The sequence below is a fragment of the Meriones unguiculatus genome, chromosome 2 (assembly GCF_030254825.1).
Source record: "Meriones unguiculatus strain TT.TT164.6M chromosome 2, Bangor_MerUng_6.1, whole genome shotgun sequence".
Taxonomy (NCBI): Eukaryota; Metazoa; Chordata; class Mammalia; order Rodentia; family Muridae; genus Meriones; species Meriones unguiculatus.
In genome coordinates this window covers 190436066-190451934 of record NC_083350.1, presented here as the reverse complement: position 1 = coordinate 190451934, position 15869 = coordinate 190436066, and the positions used below count along the sequence as shown (strand labels likewise).

Sequence of the window (15869 nt, the reverse complement as noted above, 5' to 3'; positions counted from 1 at the left end):
GACAGCACCCGGCCCTGCAGCTGTGTGCTTCCACGCTATTGGAGGGTAAGAAGAATGTCTTCCTATGTGAGTCAAGACTCTTTAGATCTCTGCACTACAGTTCAAAGATAAAACCTCAAGCAGCCATACTGTGCTCCTTCTGTTTCTTAATTCCTACTGTGCCTAAAACATCTCCAGAACAGGAAGTGCAGAGCAGGAAATGTGCCTTCCAGGCGCTAGAACATGCATACTGCCCACAATACCGGGCCAAACCTGTGGCTCTTTCATAGGTGTGTTCCCATCTTTCTACCGCCTGGTCTGCACTGAGCTCTGAGAGGAGGCAGGCAGGCGCTCCAGTAGTGTCGCTTACCCGGGACTGCCTCTGAGGACTAAGAGGAGGTTTTCATTTTTCCGAAAACTACCAAGAACCCGATTTGAATCTCCATGGGCCCAGAACATGGGATTCTCTGTAAAGTCAGGAGTGGTGGAAAGCATGTCTGCAGAAGGGAGCATCCTACACAGTAAGGCCTCTCACACCAGGCCACACATATCTGAGCAGCTCCACAAGGAGGAAGGACATTCGCTTTTGCAGCACCCATCGGGTGGCGTTGTCACTTCCTTTTCTCTCTTTCTCTTCAGATCCCTGCTGAGCTACAGTGCTCTGTGCCAGACCGAGGTCCAGCTGCGCTGATGATTTGAGCCTGTCGGGGAGGGTACTGCTTGCCTCTAGCCTCATGCTGCTGTGGGCACTGCTCCTCGTCTTTGGTAGGTAGGGCGCTGAGAAGGGCCTGGGGCAGTGCAGGGAAGAGCTATCTCTGCAAGGGTACCCACAGGCACTCTTCTTGACCATTGTCTCTCTGTGGGTGTGTAAATCTGGGTTTCTGTTTCTGATCCAGTACTAGCAGATACAGCACAAGTGGCAACTGGGCAAAGCAAGGTTCCCAGAAAAAAGGAATGTGTGCGTGCGTGCGTGCGTGCGTGCGTGCGTGCGTGCGTGCGTGTGTGTTCTTACTGTTTTTGTTTGATCTCTAGGAAAACAGTAAATTTTCATCAAAAGGGCTTCAAGGGTGGTTTCTGTTAGAGTGGATACATGTACATCTCATATAAATTCTACAAGGCCCAGACTACTTCAAGCTTCACCACTTTTGGCTGAACTCCTAGCTCCGTAAACTTAGGCATTACATAGACATCAAGCCTGGCTAGCCATTGCTGGTATCATAGGCTGTGCATGTAAATATGGCTCTCTCATATAGCCCAGACGCAGTAGAATGCAGAAGGAAGGAGAACCAATAGCAATGAACTCTGAGCAGACCCATCCCGGGTGTGTGTGTGTGTGTGTCCCTTCTTGTCACCTAGGTCGCCCCGTGTAGGTAATTTCTCTTAAGCAAAATAGTCTGGACAATTTAAAGGTGGAGCCCCCAAATTGGCTATGCAATACCAAGTGGTCAGTCCAGAAGTCACATACATACAAGTAACATTATATGAACTGAGCAGGTTGTATTACATTTAGGTGTATACATACATACCTGTATATATACATATATTTGTGTGTGTATATACACACACACACACACACAATTTAAAGCCATAAATGTGAGAAAGAATTTGGGGAGGGGGAAAGGGAAGGGAGAAAATGATGTAATTTTAATTTTGATTTAAAAAAGATAAAGAAACCTATTTAAATTAAAAAAGGTAAAAGAAGAGACAATAAACTCTTGAAAATTTGCTTGCAATAGACAAACTTCTGGGAATGGAAAAGGACTGCCTTGGAATTATAAAAATGAACCCTGGGTTCCACAGGAGTGTCATTTGTGAGTGAGAGAAGGAGGGATGGAAGAAAGATGGAGAGAAAAGAGAGAAGAAATGAAGGAGGAAAGAAGAAAGGGGAAGGGGAGGAGGAACGAAGAGAAGAAGAGAGGGAGCCCTTGGGCGTCCTCAGGTGCATAGCCTTGGTGTAATGAGAGCGTGACCTTGGTGTAATCTCTCTGACTCTGTTCCCTTGCAGCTCCTCTTGGAATCCAAGCCGGTAAGCAAGTCTTTTCGTTTCTTTAGATCCCCGGGACCTCTCCAGGCAATCAATGAATTACTTCCCCTTTGCTGCTGACCCCTCAGACAGGAAAGGGAATAGTGCAAAGGGAAATCCACCTGTGTAGTCACTGGGGGGAACATTTTCACGTGCTCCAGAGCAGTGATTGAAAATATATTGATAGAAGAGAGGCAGCGAGAGGCCAGGAGGTGCTCTGCAGAAGACGTGAACACCCTTGGGTCTCCGTCAGGATTGAAACAATCCAATGCCTAATGTGCTTTTTCTTTCATTGGAATTTTAATAGAATGAAATTAAGAAAACACCTAAGTTTCATAGTAGCCTGGGAAATTACACTTCCTTCCTTGGTTAAGCCTTTGAGAACACACTCATTCTACAAAACTAAGAGGAAATAATGCCTGTTACCTATGTTTGTAATTTTAAACAGGAGTGTTTTGCAATTACTTAGTGGGGAGGTCTCTAAAGAAAGCTCACAGGACCCAGTAAACTTTCAGAAATTATGATAAAATGTGTACAAATGCATAATTGTAGCCACTTTGAGAAATTACACCTCTAACCAAATCTCAGAAATTGAGATCATTAACCCAAATGTCTTGGAGTTAAATATTTATTTCAGTCTCAGGGGAAACTGTTAAACTTTTTTTTTTTTTCTCTACTTGCCCTTTGATCATTCTCATTTTGGCCTCATAAATCTTACTTCTCAAATATTTCTTTAATCAGGCTGACTTTGTTTCTAAAATGTCCACGGGAAAACATTACCCTGCCTCACCATGTAGGAAAAAGACTTAAACACTTCTTTCTTTATCAGCCTTGTGTCCTGCCATCTACTTCCATTATCTTTCAAAGCCAGAAAAAGCTACACAGAAGGCACCTTTGAGCTTGGCCAGTCGCTCTGCATTATTGAAACCATCTGAGTGAGCATCTCAAACATAGTATAGTTATAAAGATTACTATATATACTATACTATACATTGTGAACAAAGAAAAATACACATGTAAGCAGAGCATTTTGAAGGGCAAGAAGGTGAACGGAGGATTTAGTTCAGATCTAGCATTCTGGACTGGGTAGAAAATGCAAGGTCCTGAGTTTGATCTGCAGCATCTTCCAGAAAATGGCGGTAGAAGGGAAGGAGGAAGGAAGAGTGGCTGGATATTAATTAAAGATTCTCCTCTTTACGATCTATGCTTTAGCAAGAGCTTGGTGCTTTTCATCCACACCCTTCCAGGTGTCACTCTAACTTTCTCCTCCTGAGACAGGCCCCTGGGAATTAAGACAGGCTGGGCAGGTGCCTCAACATCACTTTGGCATTTTATCTTCCCCTGCATTCTGCTCCTCCACATTTGACAGCATCTTGTTTTACACTGGAGGGGAGCAGTGCTCTCTGACGAAGGCCCAGTGTGCAGAGCAGGGCCTGGCCTTGCCATCAGAGCAGCAGGCGTTTGTCAGGCTGCCTCCCCAGGCACTGCGGCTCCAAACTGGCGTTTGAAGTTGCATTTCTAGCTCTTTTGCAGACTGTATCTTTCCATAGGAAGCTGCAGGCTGCCAGAGCAGCATGCGAACAAGTCTATAAGCTCCTTTCTGTTTGTTTCCTCCTGCTGTTGCAGATCCAAGCTGTTCATTAGCTCCTGGTGATCATTGTCCTATAGGGGAAGCAATGGCCTGAATAAGTAGATGCTCCACTTCTTCTTTGTGGGGACCCTACAGGGCTAAGCATGACAAGGATTTGCAGACGCCTCTGAAAGAGTTTTTAGTAGACTCCAGAGCCTGCAAATGTAGATTCCGGATCTTGGTTTCATCGAGGGAGAATGATGTGCAAGGGAAGGACTTTGAGTGTATCGTGTTTCTAAGGCTTGAGGCAGCGCAGGGAGTCAGTCCTGGCTGCCACAGTGGATCTGAGGCCACATCAATAGGCATAAAGAGAGACAGGTGGAATCTCCCAGTGGAGGGAAGAGGCGTGCTGAGGCTCAGCCAGGGTCTTGCAAGTGCTAGGTAAGTCACTAAGCCACCTGTGCTTGTCCCTGTTTACTGTTTACTGAGAGCGACTGTCTTCCCAAGTCACCCAAGCTGGCCCTAACCCTGTAGCTCTGTGACCTCCATGCCTCAGCTTCGTGCATAGCTGTAATTCCAGACCTTGCCATTCCACTCAGCTAGTGGACTCATTTTAAATCCACAGTTAGCCCAGCTGTTGGAAGCTGGGAAAAACAGCATAAAATCTGTTAACAGACATACAAAAAGCATGTTTGGGGGGGAAAAAAGTCATTCGGTGAGGTAGAACTCACTCTCCTGAGCCAGAAAGTTGGCAGAGCTAGCGGGTCCCAGGCAGCTGCAGGTTGTCAGCTTCTACACCACACAGAAAGCCCCCTGTCCAGCATTGAGGGGGCTGTGTTGTCACCCGCTCCCCAGCATGGAGGGGGGCCGTATTGTCACCCCCTTCTCCCCAGCATGGACAGGGGGTCCGTGATGTCACCCTCTGCCTCTTGCTTCCTTTGCAGACTGGCTGAGCATCAGCATGCCACATCGTGCTTATGAGGGCGACCGGGTGACTGTAAGCTGCACAGGAGAGAAGAATGGTAACATCAAGAGACTAAAGTACTTCAAGGACGGATCTCACATAGCTACCTACAGCAGCGCTTCCAGCTACATCATTTCCAATGCAAGATTCAGTGACAGCGGCTCCTACTTCTGTAGGGCAGATAGGAAACTGTTCCTATTTATAGATGTGTCAGAAAAAACCAGTTCTATCTGGCTCACTGTCCAAGGTAGGAGGTCGTTCTTCAGGTGGCTGTGTCTAGGAAGGAGGGTGCCTGAGTAGGACAGCCATCATCCAGGGCATATGACACTAACCAGGGATGGGTAAACGGTGGTGGGATGCCTGTCCTGGAGTATGGGTGTATGTGTCTTGCTCTTTAGGACCTTATAGTCCACTACTAGCAAGTGATCACCGTGGCTCCAATCTTCCCTCCAGAGCTGTTTCCAGCACCTGCGCTGACAGCTAGCCCCCTGCAGCCGGTAGAAGGCAGTTCGGTGACCCTGTCCTGCGACACCTCACTCCCTTCAGAAAGGGCAACAACCCAGTTGCACTATGCCTTCTTCAAAGATGGCCAGACTTTGCAGTCTGGCTGGAGCTCCTCAAAGTTCACAATCTCAATGATACGGAAAGAAGACTCTGGAAATTACTGGTGTACAGCCATGACGGCATCTCACAGTGTCTCCAAGCAAAGTCGCCGGACCTATGTGGCTGTGGAGAGTGAGTATCGGTGGGCTGGGCTGGGCTGATGGGCTGAGGGAGGTAGGGAGAGCAGGGCCACCAGCCAGACCCAAGGCTTCTCCTCATCCCTGAGGGTGAAAGGCACCATGGCTCGCTGGGACTCTTGAACACTAATTTCTGTAGGGAAATTTTCCAGTGACTTTGCCCTCCCTTTCAGAAAGGCGACAACAGTAACTACTCAGCAAACTAAGAGGTCAATGAAGTAAACCTGTCTCTGAAGGACCCCCCCCCCATTGGAGGTGGTAAACGGAGGCAAAGATAATATTTTATATGACAGCAACAATTTGTCTTTCTTTTTCAAGGTTTACTTATTTATTATGTATACAGTGTTCTATTTGCATGTATTCCAGAAGAGGGCGCCAGATCTCATTATAGATGGTTGTGAGCCACCATGTGGTTGCTGGGAATTGAACTCAGGACCATTTGGAAGAACAGCCAGCGCTCTTAACCTCTGAGCCATCTCTTCAGCCCCCAACTTTTAACTTAGAAACTGAATTATTATATTCCAGCTGTGAGCTGAAGCTGTTGTGATGTTCTGCACTCTCTTTTTCAAATGTCTGCAGCAGTGAAGACAGGAAGACGTGCCACAAGGTGCTGCTCAGAGCATTTTGTACTCACAGTGACCTGTGAAATGGCTTTACGAGTGTGCCCATAAAGTGGGTTCTATCACTCTCCCCGTTTCACAGATGGGGAAACCCAAAGCAAAAAAAAAAAAAAACCCAAATTCAAAGACTGGCCCAGGGAGCCGCACCAGCGCAGAGACCCGGAAATTAGGTGCGGCTCCGGCCCAGTGTGTGCGCTCTCAAGCACTTGAGGAGAGCAGCATCGCTAACTGACAGTGCTGAACAGTCCTGGTGCGGGACCCTGCTCCAGCGCAGCTCAGCTAGTCTTCATGGGAGCACCGCGAAGTTACTAGATTAGCAAACTGCCATTGAGAAGAACTAGGGCTTGAGATACTGACTCACTCACCCTGCAGCTACTAAAGGGCAGAACGTGGCTGTTCCTCGGGAAAACTCCCTTGCTAACGAGATTCCAGCCTCTCCCACTGCAGACGCTGCGGGATGTGGTCATGAGAGCGCGCGGGTCCGGAAGAGCGCAGCGAGCGAGGGAGAGATCGTCCTGAGCGGGGTCGCAGAGTGGCCCGCGCGCTGCCTCTGCGTCCGCTGCGTTCCCACAAAGCCGCGCAGGCGAGCAGGGTGGGCGCTCAGTTCCAGACACTCACCTGCCTAGTTCCCAGCAGGCGGCACCGCCCCGGCTGTCCCCACCTGGCCTTTACTTTACAGTTGTCTCTGTTCACCCAGGGATCCCTGTCTCTCAAGTCTCCATGGAGACCCAGCCGTCACGGGGCTGGGGTCCCGACGGGGGCATGCTGGCCCTGGAAGGAGAGATGCTGGCCCTCGTCTGCTCCGTGACTAAAGGCACGGGGCTCATCACGTTCTCCTGGCACCGGGAGGACACAAAGGAAAGTGTGGGGAGGAAGAGTGAGCGTGCGCAGAGAGCGGAGCTGGAGATCCCGGCCGTCAGGGACAGCCACGCCGGGGGTTACCACTGCACGGCGGACAACGGCTTCGGCGCTGTCCGGAGCCCGGCCGTGAACGTCACGGTGGAAGGTGAGTGGTCCGCCCAGCACCTCCCGGGGGGGACAGCCAGGAGGAGGCCTGAGGAGGCTGGGGCTGTGCGCCGGAGGGGGCTGGGCTGTGCGCCGGAGGGGGCCGAGCTCTCCGGAGCTCCTCGTCCGTGCGCTCCGCGGGGCTGGAGCAGGCGCGGGCCTTGGGCGCAGTGAAAACGGGGCGTCGCGCCTCTCATGCTCTGCTGTCTCTGGCAGTTCCCGCGCTGCGCCCTCTCCTCTCCATCCGTGTTCCCCGGGCGCTGCCCTTCATTGGCGACGTCGTGGAGCTTCGCTGTGAAGACGAGAGAGCGTCTCCTCCCGTTCTGTACCGGTTTTATCATGAAAATGTCACTCTGGGGAGCGTGCGGGCACCTCGTGGAGGAAAAGCATCCCTTAAGCTCGCTCTGACCGTGGGGCATTCTGGGAACTACTCCTGCGAGGCTGGCAATGGCTGGGCGACCACGCGCAGCGAGGTGGTAGCGCTCAGCGTCACAGGTAGGTCGATCGACGTCCCGCTCCAGGGCGCAGCTCGCACTAGGCCGAGCCTGCCTGGCCCTCTTCCTTTCCGTCCTCCCCACGCTTCGGGAAATCAGAGCTCAGGACCGTACTCACCCAGCCTTGCTTTTCAGTCCTCAGAACAGCGTCACCATCACCGGCCACTGCTTGTCCTCGCTGGCTGCTTTTCATTTCATCACGTGTTTAACCTCAGGGATCCGGCCAGTGTGAGGGCTGGGCGAGGGGAGGCATGGGGAGAGAAGGCAGTCCAGAGCTTCCTGGCGCTTGCTCAGGGTGACCAGGGAGCCCCCAGTGGTCCTTGTGGTGAAAAACAAAAGTAAAACAAACAGGCAAGCAAACAAAAAACCCACAAAGGAAACAGAGTCTGGGATTTAAGGTTTTACTAAGATGGTATCACTTAATTTCCATAGCAATATAATTATTACACAAACAAAGAAATAAAATTTAAGTTAAGCAGCTTGTCCAAGGCCGCCTAATAGGAGTGTCGTAAGCAGGTTCAAAGATGGGACTGAAAATTCGGACAGCCATCAAGAAGCTTACGACTTCGCCGCTGTGTGAAGCGGCCTGGATGGTTGAGCGATTCTTTTTTTTTTTTTTTTTTTTTAATCCATTATTGGGAAGAATTGTATTCATGAGCTTTCTAATATGGGACAGTCCCTGAGTTTCCCTCATAAGCTCTTCTTCGTCATCATAGGCGGTAGCTTTATACGACTTGCTAATGCTTTGTTTCAAATGTTTACATCTGTTTATATATTTAGTGCTCAGTATCAAGCTCGGGACCTCAAATATGCTAACTTAAACTTTGCACCTGCTGCCCTGCATCTGTGAATACACGAGTTTTTGTTTTTCTTTGTCAGGGACACGTTAGCTTCATAAGAATGGTTTCAGGGAACTTCCACAAATTCTGTGTTCAGAAATTAAAAAATTTGGACTACTCCGAGTCTTTGCAACTAGCAGGAGATTCTTTGAGCACAGTAGACTGTTGCCTCTGACAAATCTTTTTTGCTAAGCAGCCTTTTCGATTATTTTTATTATTTTAAAACAACGTTTTATTTCAGGGCCACTGTAGCAGGGCTGGGAGGTAACTGAGGGTAAGCTTGCCCACTTCACACGTGCGAGCGCCCACGCTGGCATCCCCAGTGTTTACCTGCACATGGCTGCTCCAGGGATTGGGGGCAGGACAACGGCAGGGTTTGCTGGACACAAGCTGAGAAATGCTGAGGTCCAGATTCTGTGGGAGGCCCTGTCTCCAGAGAGTAAGGCAGGAGCATTAGAGGAAGCTACTAGCATCCTCCTCTGGCTTCCTCAAAATTCGTGCATTACACACACACGCACAGACATACAAACACGCACACACGCCATACACACACACACACACACGCCATACACACATACACGCCACGCAAAGCTCCCCCAAAGATAAACAAAATATGAAAATCTGTGTTTTCAAAGTGATCACAGACTCTTGAATGCTATATCAGTGCTTAGATTCTGGGGTGTGGGCAGGCCCTCTCATTTCCAATGTAACTGAATGGCCCTCTCTCACCAGATTTGCCAAAGCCCTTTCTGTTGCATTTTCTTTTCAAAAATTCAGGTTTTATTTTATGTTTTTCACTGTTCAAGTCAAAATCATCTTATTATTCTGAAGTGTTTTACTAATTCATTTACCTATCCCCCACTTTTTATCTTCCTCACACTTTACATTTCATACTGTTCTTTAATTTTTATTTATTTATTTATTTGAGACAGGGTTTCTCTGTGTAGCCCTGGCTGTCCTGGACTCACAGAGACCTGTCTGCCTCTGCCTCCCTCGTAGGTGGGATTACAGGCATGTGCCACAGTGCCCGGCTTGTTCTTTAATTTTTTTAACACTTCTTTTTTATTTTTAATGTTCTTTCCTTTAAAAAAAGAAAAAAAAACATTTATTTATTTATTTATTTATTTATTATACTGTGTTCTGCCTACAGGCCAGAAGAGGGCACCAGATCTCATTATAGATGGTTGTGAGCCACCATGTGGTTGCTGGGAATTAAACTCAGAACCTCTGAAAAAGCAGCCAGTGTTCTTAACCACTGAGCCGTCTCTCCAGCCCCTATTTTTTATTTTCTAACCATCTATTTAAAACTGTTTTCCTTAAGGTACCACTTTTATCTCATTTTAAAAGTTTTGATATATATTTTTCATTTGCTTTTATCTGCAATATACGTAATATGGGTTCTCTTTCTTATGAATTTTATATATATAATCATATGTATTTATACTTTGTATTTTATATATGCACTTTTATATATTTTATATATACTTTGTGCTTTATACATCTATGAATTTATGTATAATTTCTTAAAAATTTATATCAATCTTTTAATAATTTCTTAGGTGTTCCTTTGCTCTTCTTGTATTCAGTATTTATTAAAATGTGGCCTGTAGAATTTTTTACCTCAGAGAAAACACTGAAACTTGGTTGATGGTCTTACATGCTGTCAATTAATGCAAATTTTCTCTGTGAAAATAAAAATGTCATTTTTGTTTGTTTGGTTTGGGGACATATGCAGTCTAGATTTTTTTTCTTTAAATTAAGCTACTTTCTTCATTTAGTCTTATACTTCAGTCTTCATAGTCTTATCTATGTTTGATTTCATTAATCTGTCATTTTGGAAAATACATTATTTTTTTTCTTTCTTTCTTGTGTTTTCCTTTTTTGAGACAGGGTCTCACTATCCAGCCCTGTCTGGCCTAGAACTCACTGTGTAAACTAGGCTGGACTCAGACTCACAGAGATGCTCCCACCTCGGCCTCCTGGGTGTTGGGATGGACAGCAGCACCACCACACCTAGCTTAGAAAAGCATTCTTGCTACCTGTAACTCCTGGTCTGTCTGCCTTGCTATTACCTGGTCGCTGTCGGCCTCTTGCAGGGATCTTGGGGAGATCTGAGTAGTTTGCGGCAGGCTGGCTCACGTTGTTAGAACACTGTCTGCAAATGACAGAACTTCCATCTGCGCTGACCTGCCTCCTTCTGTCAGTGATGTTAGTGAGACTCAGTAGCAGATATAACTGTGCACTGGGACCCACAAGCTCTCTCCTCCTCACTCCTCCACCAGACAAGCCAAGTCAGCCATGGACAATGTCAAGCTTATAGCTATTTTATTCTAGAGATCTCAGAGAAGGAAGAATAATCCTGAGTTTAAGGTCCCTATGGACTAAGTATCAAAAAAATATAAGTGTGCATGGCTGTAAACCCAACATTTGTGGGAGGTTGAGGCAGCAGGGTCACTGTGAGTTCAAAGCAAGAATAGACTTCATAGGAAGGCCAGAGAGAAAGAAACAGAGACACAGAGAGGAAGAGAGAGACAGACAGAGACAAACATACAGAGAGAAAGAGAAGAGTCTCTTTCTAATTTCTAATGGCTCCAAAAACTTTTTTTAAAGAAGCCTGGGCATGGTGGGTCACACATACCAAAGGCAAGAGGACTGCTTGAAGTTCAAGATCACCCTGGGAATACAGTGACATCCCCATTTCAACAAGCCAAGTGAAAATAAAGCAACAGAGTAGGCAGAAAGTAGAGCTTGAACAGGCAGTTTTTAGAAAGTCACAAAACAAACAAAAAAGGCCTTTCTCCATTCTATGCCTCAGTCTCTATCATAAGAAGGATTTAATTATATTCTTCTCTGTTTAAGAGTTTTTTTTATTGAGCTTATGGAAAACAAACTCTAAATCTCTGTGTTTCTGAGTGTGAGCAAAAGCTCTTTTCCAGCCTCGCTCACTGAGGCCGTAAGTGATGGCAGCGCAGTAAAGCCGGGCTCTGAGATCACTCCTTCAGCAGCTCCTTGCCTGTCTCAGTCTTCTTTCCTGTTGCCGTGCCAAAACAGAGCAAAGCAGCTTACGGGGAAAGTGCTTCTCTTGGATAACAGTTCAGGGGCCATGGTGGGGAAGCCAAGGCCGCAGGTGCTTGAGGCATCTGGTCACACCACGTCCACAATCACCAGAGCCGTGAATGCTTGTGCACAGCCAACCTTCTATGCGTAGTCGGGGACCTCAGCCCGCGTGCTCAGCACCTACAGACTACTCGGTGGTTGCAGCCGCTGCCAGTGGAGCATCAGTGTCAGGGAGGACGAGGGCGGCGCCCTCCGCGGAGGCCTGCAGGCCTGTGTGGGGGCCGCCTGTGTGGAGGCCGCCTGGGTGGAGGCCTGCAGGGAGCTGCCTGTGTGGAGGCCGCCTGGGTGGAGGCCTGCAGGGAGTCGCCTGTGTGGAGGCCGCCTGGGTGGAGGCCTGCAGGGAGCCGCCTGTGTGGAGGCCGCCTGGGTGGAGGCCTGCAGGGAGCCGCCTGTGTGGAGGCCGCCTGGGTGGAGGCCTGCAGGGAGTCGCCTGTGTGGAGGCCGCCTGTGTGGAGGCCGCCTCGGTGGAGGCCGCGTGTGTGGAGGCCTGCAGGGCGCCGCGGAGGACCCTCGTCAGCGAGCCCCTCTGTTCGCAGAGCCTCCCCGCAGAGTGCGCTTGGTGAACGGCGCGCACCCCTGCGAGGGCCGCGTGGAGGTGGAGCAGGAAGGCGGCTGGGGCACGGTGTGCGACGACGGCTGGGACCTGAGGGACGTGGCCGTGGTGTGCCGGGAGCTGGGCTGCGGGGCGGCGCGGCACACGCCGGCGGCCGCGCTCTACCCGCCAGCGGCGGCGGCCCTGCCCGTGCTCATTCAGGTGGCCCAGTGCGGCGGCGCGGAAAAGGCCCTGGCGGAGTGCGAGCGCGTCGACACCTTCGACTGTGGCCACGACGAGGATGCGGGCGCCGCGTGCGAAGGTGGGTGAGGGCGGGTGAGGGCGGGTGAGGGCGTGTGAGGGCCGGTGACGGCGGGTGAGGGCGAGTGAGGGCTGGTGACGGCGGGTGAGGCGCCGCGTGTGACGGCGTGTGACGGCGGGTGAGGGCGGCGTGGGCTGGGTCCCCGTAGGCCTTCCCTTCCTGTACTGCTCCACTGCAGAAGGCCCGCGGGGCAGCGCTGCCCGGTCGCCGTAGCTGGCCTGGAGTGCTGGTGTCACTGGTCCTATTGGCCGTCTTAGAAGACAAAACATTCGTGTTCTTAGGGTTGTGAGTTGGGGCGTAACATCAAGTGATTATGAAACCATCTCTTTGTACAGTTCGGGTGGCGTTAGCCAGAGTAATGCCGCTTACGTTAGTGTGAAATCTTTTCAGCTCTTCTGAGCTCTTCCCATAGCAACTCGGTCCATCAGAACAAAGCCCTGCATTCTGGTGGGACAGGGCAGCCTGGTGGGTAGTGCTGAAAAGCCATTGGTGGCCCAGAAGGTTGGGTGCAGAGGGTCAGAACAAGACAAACCCCGGGGACTGCTGCAGCTCTCCACAGAGCCTGTGAGAGGAGAGGGAGCCAGGGACACTGTCCGCCACAGCCTCGCTTCCTGAGGGCCTTTCGATAAGAGAAAATTCCTCAGGCCTGCTCTGCCCGTGCCCGTGGTCAAGCATGTGTAACGGTAGTGGCTCGCCCAGGGTAGTGGAAGCTGGACTAGCTCTGCAGAGCCTGGGGTCTGTGTGCACAGGGCCTTCCGTCAGCTCCCCCCACTCACCAACCTCGGGGTTAACAAACTGTGGCTCATTATCCGCGTCAGAAAGTGTGAGGCGGAGTCCAGCTTCCTCCCAGAGCGATCAGGATTGTACATGCCAAGGAGGACCCCTGGCGAAAGTGTAGGAAGAGCCCCAGGGGCTGGTCTGGGATGGTTCTGACAGGATGTGGGGAGGGCTTCCGCGGCCATTCTGCTTCGCTCACCTGCTCAGATAACTCTGACAAACAGCGGGTCTGCAGCCCTCTGCTCTGCTCTGACCTCCTCTCCTGCCCTCCGCACAGTCCCGCCGAGCTCGGTCTGAAGATCTAGAGACCAGCAGACCTGCTTTCTGCAGTTGGGCCTGCAGGCCTGACAGTCTGTGGTCTCCACTGGACGTCGAGACTTCATCTGTGGCCAGTCCTTCAACAGGACTCAAAGCAGCTCTGCTCCTGAAGCCCTGACAGCACTAAAGGAAGCCCAAGTCCGCTGGGCCCCCGAGGCCAAGCCTGGAAGAGTTGTTCCCCTGCCTCTGTTCCCTTTCTAGCTCCTTCTAGTTACCGCCTTGGGCACATGTAGACGTGGCACACACATGCCTGGGCCTTACATGGCAGAGTGTGGTCTAATAAAGCACATACATGTGAGAGCCTTCGAGTGCTTAAATCCATTTTCTAATTTGGGAAGACACTAGCTTTTTAAAAAATCTTTTTAAACCATTTGCTTATATATTTAAAGCAAATTAGGGGGAAAATGATATATGAAAAAAGAAAATAAAAATTAGCCAAAAGTCACACAGTCAGAAGTAACTGATACTTACCAAAAGGGATTATAATAAATATGCACAGATGGGTGAATTAATAATTAAATTTATTGCTCTATAAATTACATATTTTAGTGTTTAAATTAAAAAAAAATTTTTTTGAGATAGGGTTTCTCTGTGTAGCCCTGGCCATCCTAAAATTCCCTCTGTTCACCAGGCTGGCCACAAACTTGGATCCACCTGCCTCTGCCTCCCGAGAACTGGGATTAAAGGCACGTGCCACCACGCCCAGCTCAACAATTCACTTTTAGGGAATTTCTGCAGAGAACTCACACACGTGTGCATGCCTTCTTAAAATTATTACAAGCATTTTTAGTTGGTGCTTTCTTAGTCTAAAATTATCACCCTTTTTGTTGTTTTTGGTTTTTTGTTTTCCGGTGGGCTGTCACAGTAGCCTCCAGCTTGGGATATTGCCAAGGATAACCTTGAACTTCTGATCCTCCTGCCTCCACTCTCTGAGTGCTTGGATTATGGGTGCGTGCTGTTGTGCCTGGTTTTGTGTGGTGCTGGGTTAGATCTTAGTATCTTTTACATGTTAGGTAAAGCATGTAAAATTACATTCCTATTCCTAAGAAATTACATTCCTGTTCTCAAGAAAATAGATTTTTATTCAGAAAAGACCCTTTATTCTTATGACCTTTATTGGCTTTGAGAATAAAAGGAGCCAAATTCCCCACACTGTGTCTAAGGCTCAAAATACAGTCAAGGAAATAGCTTCTTTTTAAAAGCTTTGGGCCTGTATACATTGTAATACCCAAAATGAACATCTAAGTCCCACCAGGAACCAGGCAACTTCCTGGAATGCTGGGAATTGTAGTTCTTGGAAAATAACAAAGCCTCATTGGTTTGTCCTCATAAACCCCTTCAACACACAGCTCTCAGTTGGGAAGTTCCAGGGAAGGGTCCTGACCAGAGTCCATCTCTTTGTCAGTATTTAATATTTAAGAAAGCTTGCTTCAAATTTGCCCCCAAAATGGTGGAACTGGTTTTTCCCCAGCAAATCTCAGGATTAACAACAAGAAAAGAAAAGTGATATATACACATATTTCCAGGTCAGACATGAATATTGATAATTGATTAAACATATATTTTGTATTTTATGTTGTATTACATCCTTGGAAAAGTTCTAAGTTATTTTAATGTATTTTAATTGAGGTGTTATTGAAATTTATTACTATCAGGGGTTAATTTTTAGGCATATTTTTATATCATGTAATCTTCCAATACAGGAACAAGATGTATTGCTTCGTTTGGTTTTGTGTGTGTGTGTGTGTGTGTGTGTGTGTGTATCTCAGCAGTTTCTTAATTCCGTTCTTATGAAATCTTCCTGTTTCTTATTGTGATAGCTATTCTTGCTTGTAAACTTGACCACATCTGAAATTAATAAAACCTCCAAAATGGGTAATCCTGTGAGGAATTTTTTGCTTCATTTGAAATGGAAAAACTTACTTCCAATCTTCCAGATCAACAAGACAGGAAGACCCACCTCTAACGTGGGCCATACCTTCTGCTGTCTTATAAGGACTCAGAAGAAGGAAGCCTCACCCTTTGCCTGCTTGCCCTCACTTAATAGCAAGTCCATTCCTTCACTGCCACTAGGGTCTACTTCAGGATTCCAGTGTGTAACAAAGATCAGCTGAGAGATCCAGCCTCATGAACTGAACATAAATGCTTGGACCTTCCTTTCATAGGCAACCATTGTTGGATTAGCTGGAGCACAGCCTATAAATCATTCTAATAAATCCCAGATAGATAGATAGATAGATAGATAGAGATAGATAGATAATCACTCTATGACTTCTGTTACTCTAGAGAACTCTGACTAATACACTTATTAATTTCATTTTAGCCTTTTTATACTCCTCAAGATATTATATAAAATTTTTATTCTATTTTCTGTATGTCTGTTTAGCACATAGAATAATTATTGGGTCTTACTAAATAACATTCATACTTAAGTATTTCAGAGTTCTCTTACCATAACTGATATTTCCAGTTAATTTTCAGCTATTTCTAAGCATGTGATCATATCCACAGATAAGATCATTTTTCCTGTACTACTAATATATGAAGTATATGCTTTTTTTTCTCTCCC

At 48.0% G+C, this 15869-nt stretch overlaps 1 protein-coding gene across 1 annotated transcript; it reads left to right on the top strand.

Annotated features, from left to right (window-relative positions):
- The first annotated feature begins 565 nt into the window (after positions 1–565).
- Positions 566–15179, top strand: LOC110559546 (Fc receptor-like protein 2). The gene is made up of 8 exons (XM_021655017.2): positions 566–744; positions 1985–2005; positions 4517–4783; positions 4990–5271; positions 6594–6902; positions 7118–7396; positions 11888–12205; positions 13260–15179. Exons 1-8 carry the CDS (start codon positions 714–716, stop codon positions 13277–13279), a joined length of 1527 nt encoding a protein of 508 aa, XP_021510692.1. The 5' UTR covers positions 566–713; the 3' UTR covers positions 13280–15179.
- Positions 15180–15869: the final 690 nt, after the last annotated feature.

Coding starts and splice junctions, on each gene's coding strand:
- LOC110559546 (XM_021655017.2), top strand. CDS start 714: ATGCTGCTGTGGGCACTGCTCCTCGTCTTTG. Junction 2,006..4,516: donor TCCTCTTGGAATCCAAGCCG/GTAAGCAAGTCT, acceptor CTTCCTTTGCAG/ACTGGCTGAGCATCAGCATG. Junction 6,903..7,117: donor CGTGAACGTCACGGTGGAAG/GTGAGTGGTCCG, acceptor TGTCTCTGGCAG/TTCCCGCGCTGCGCCCTCTC.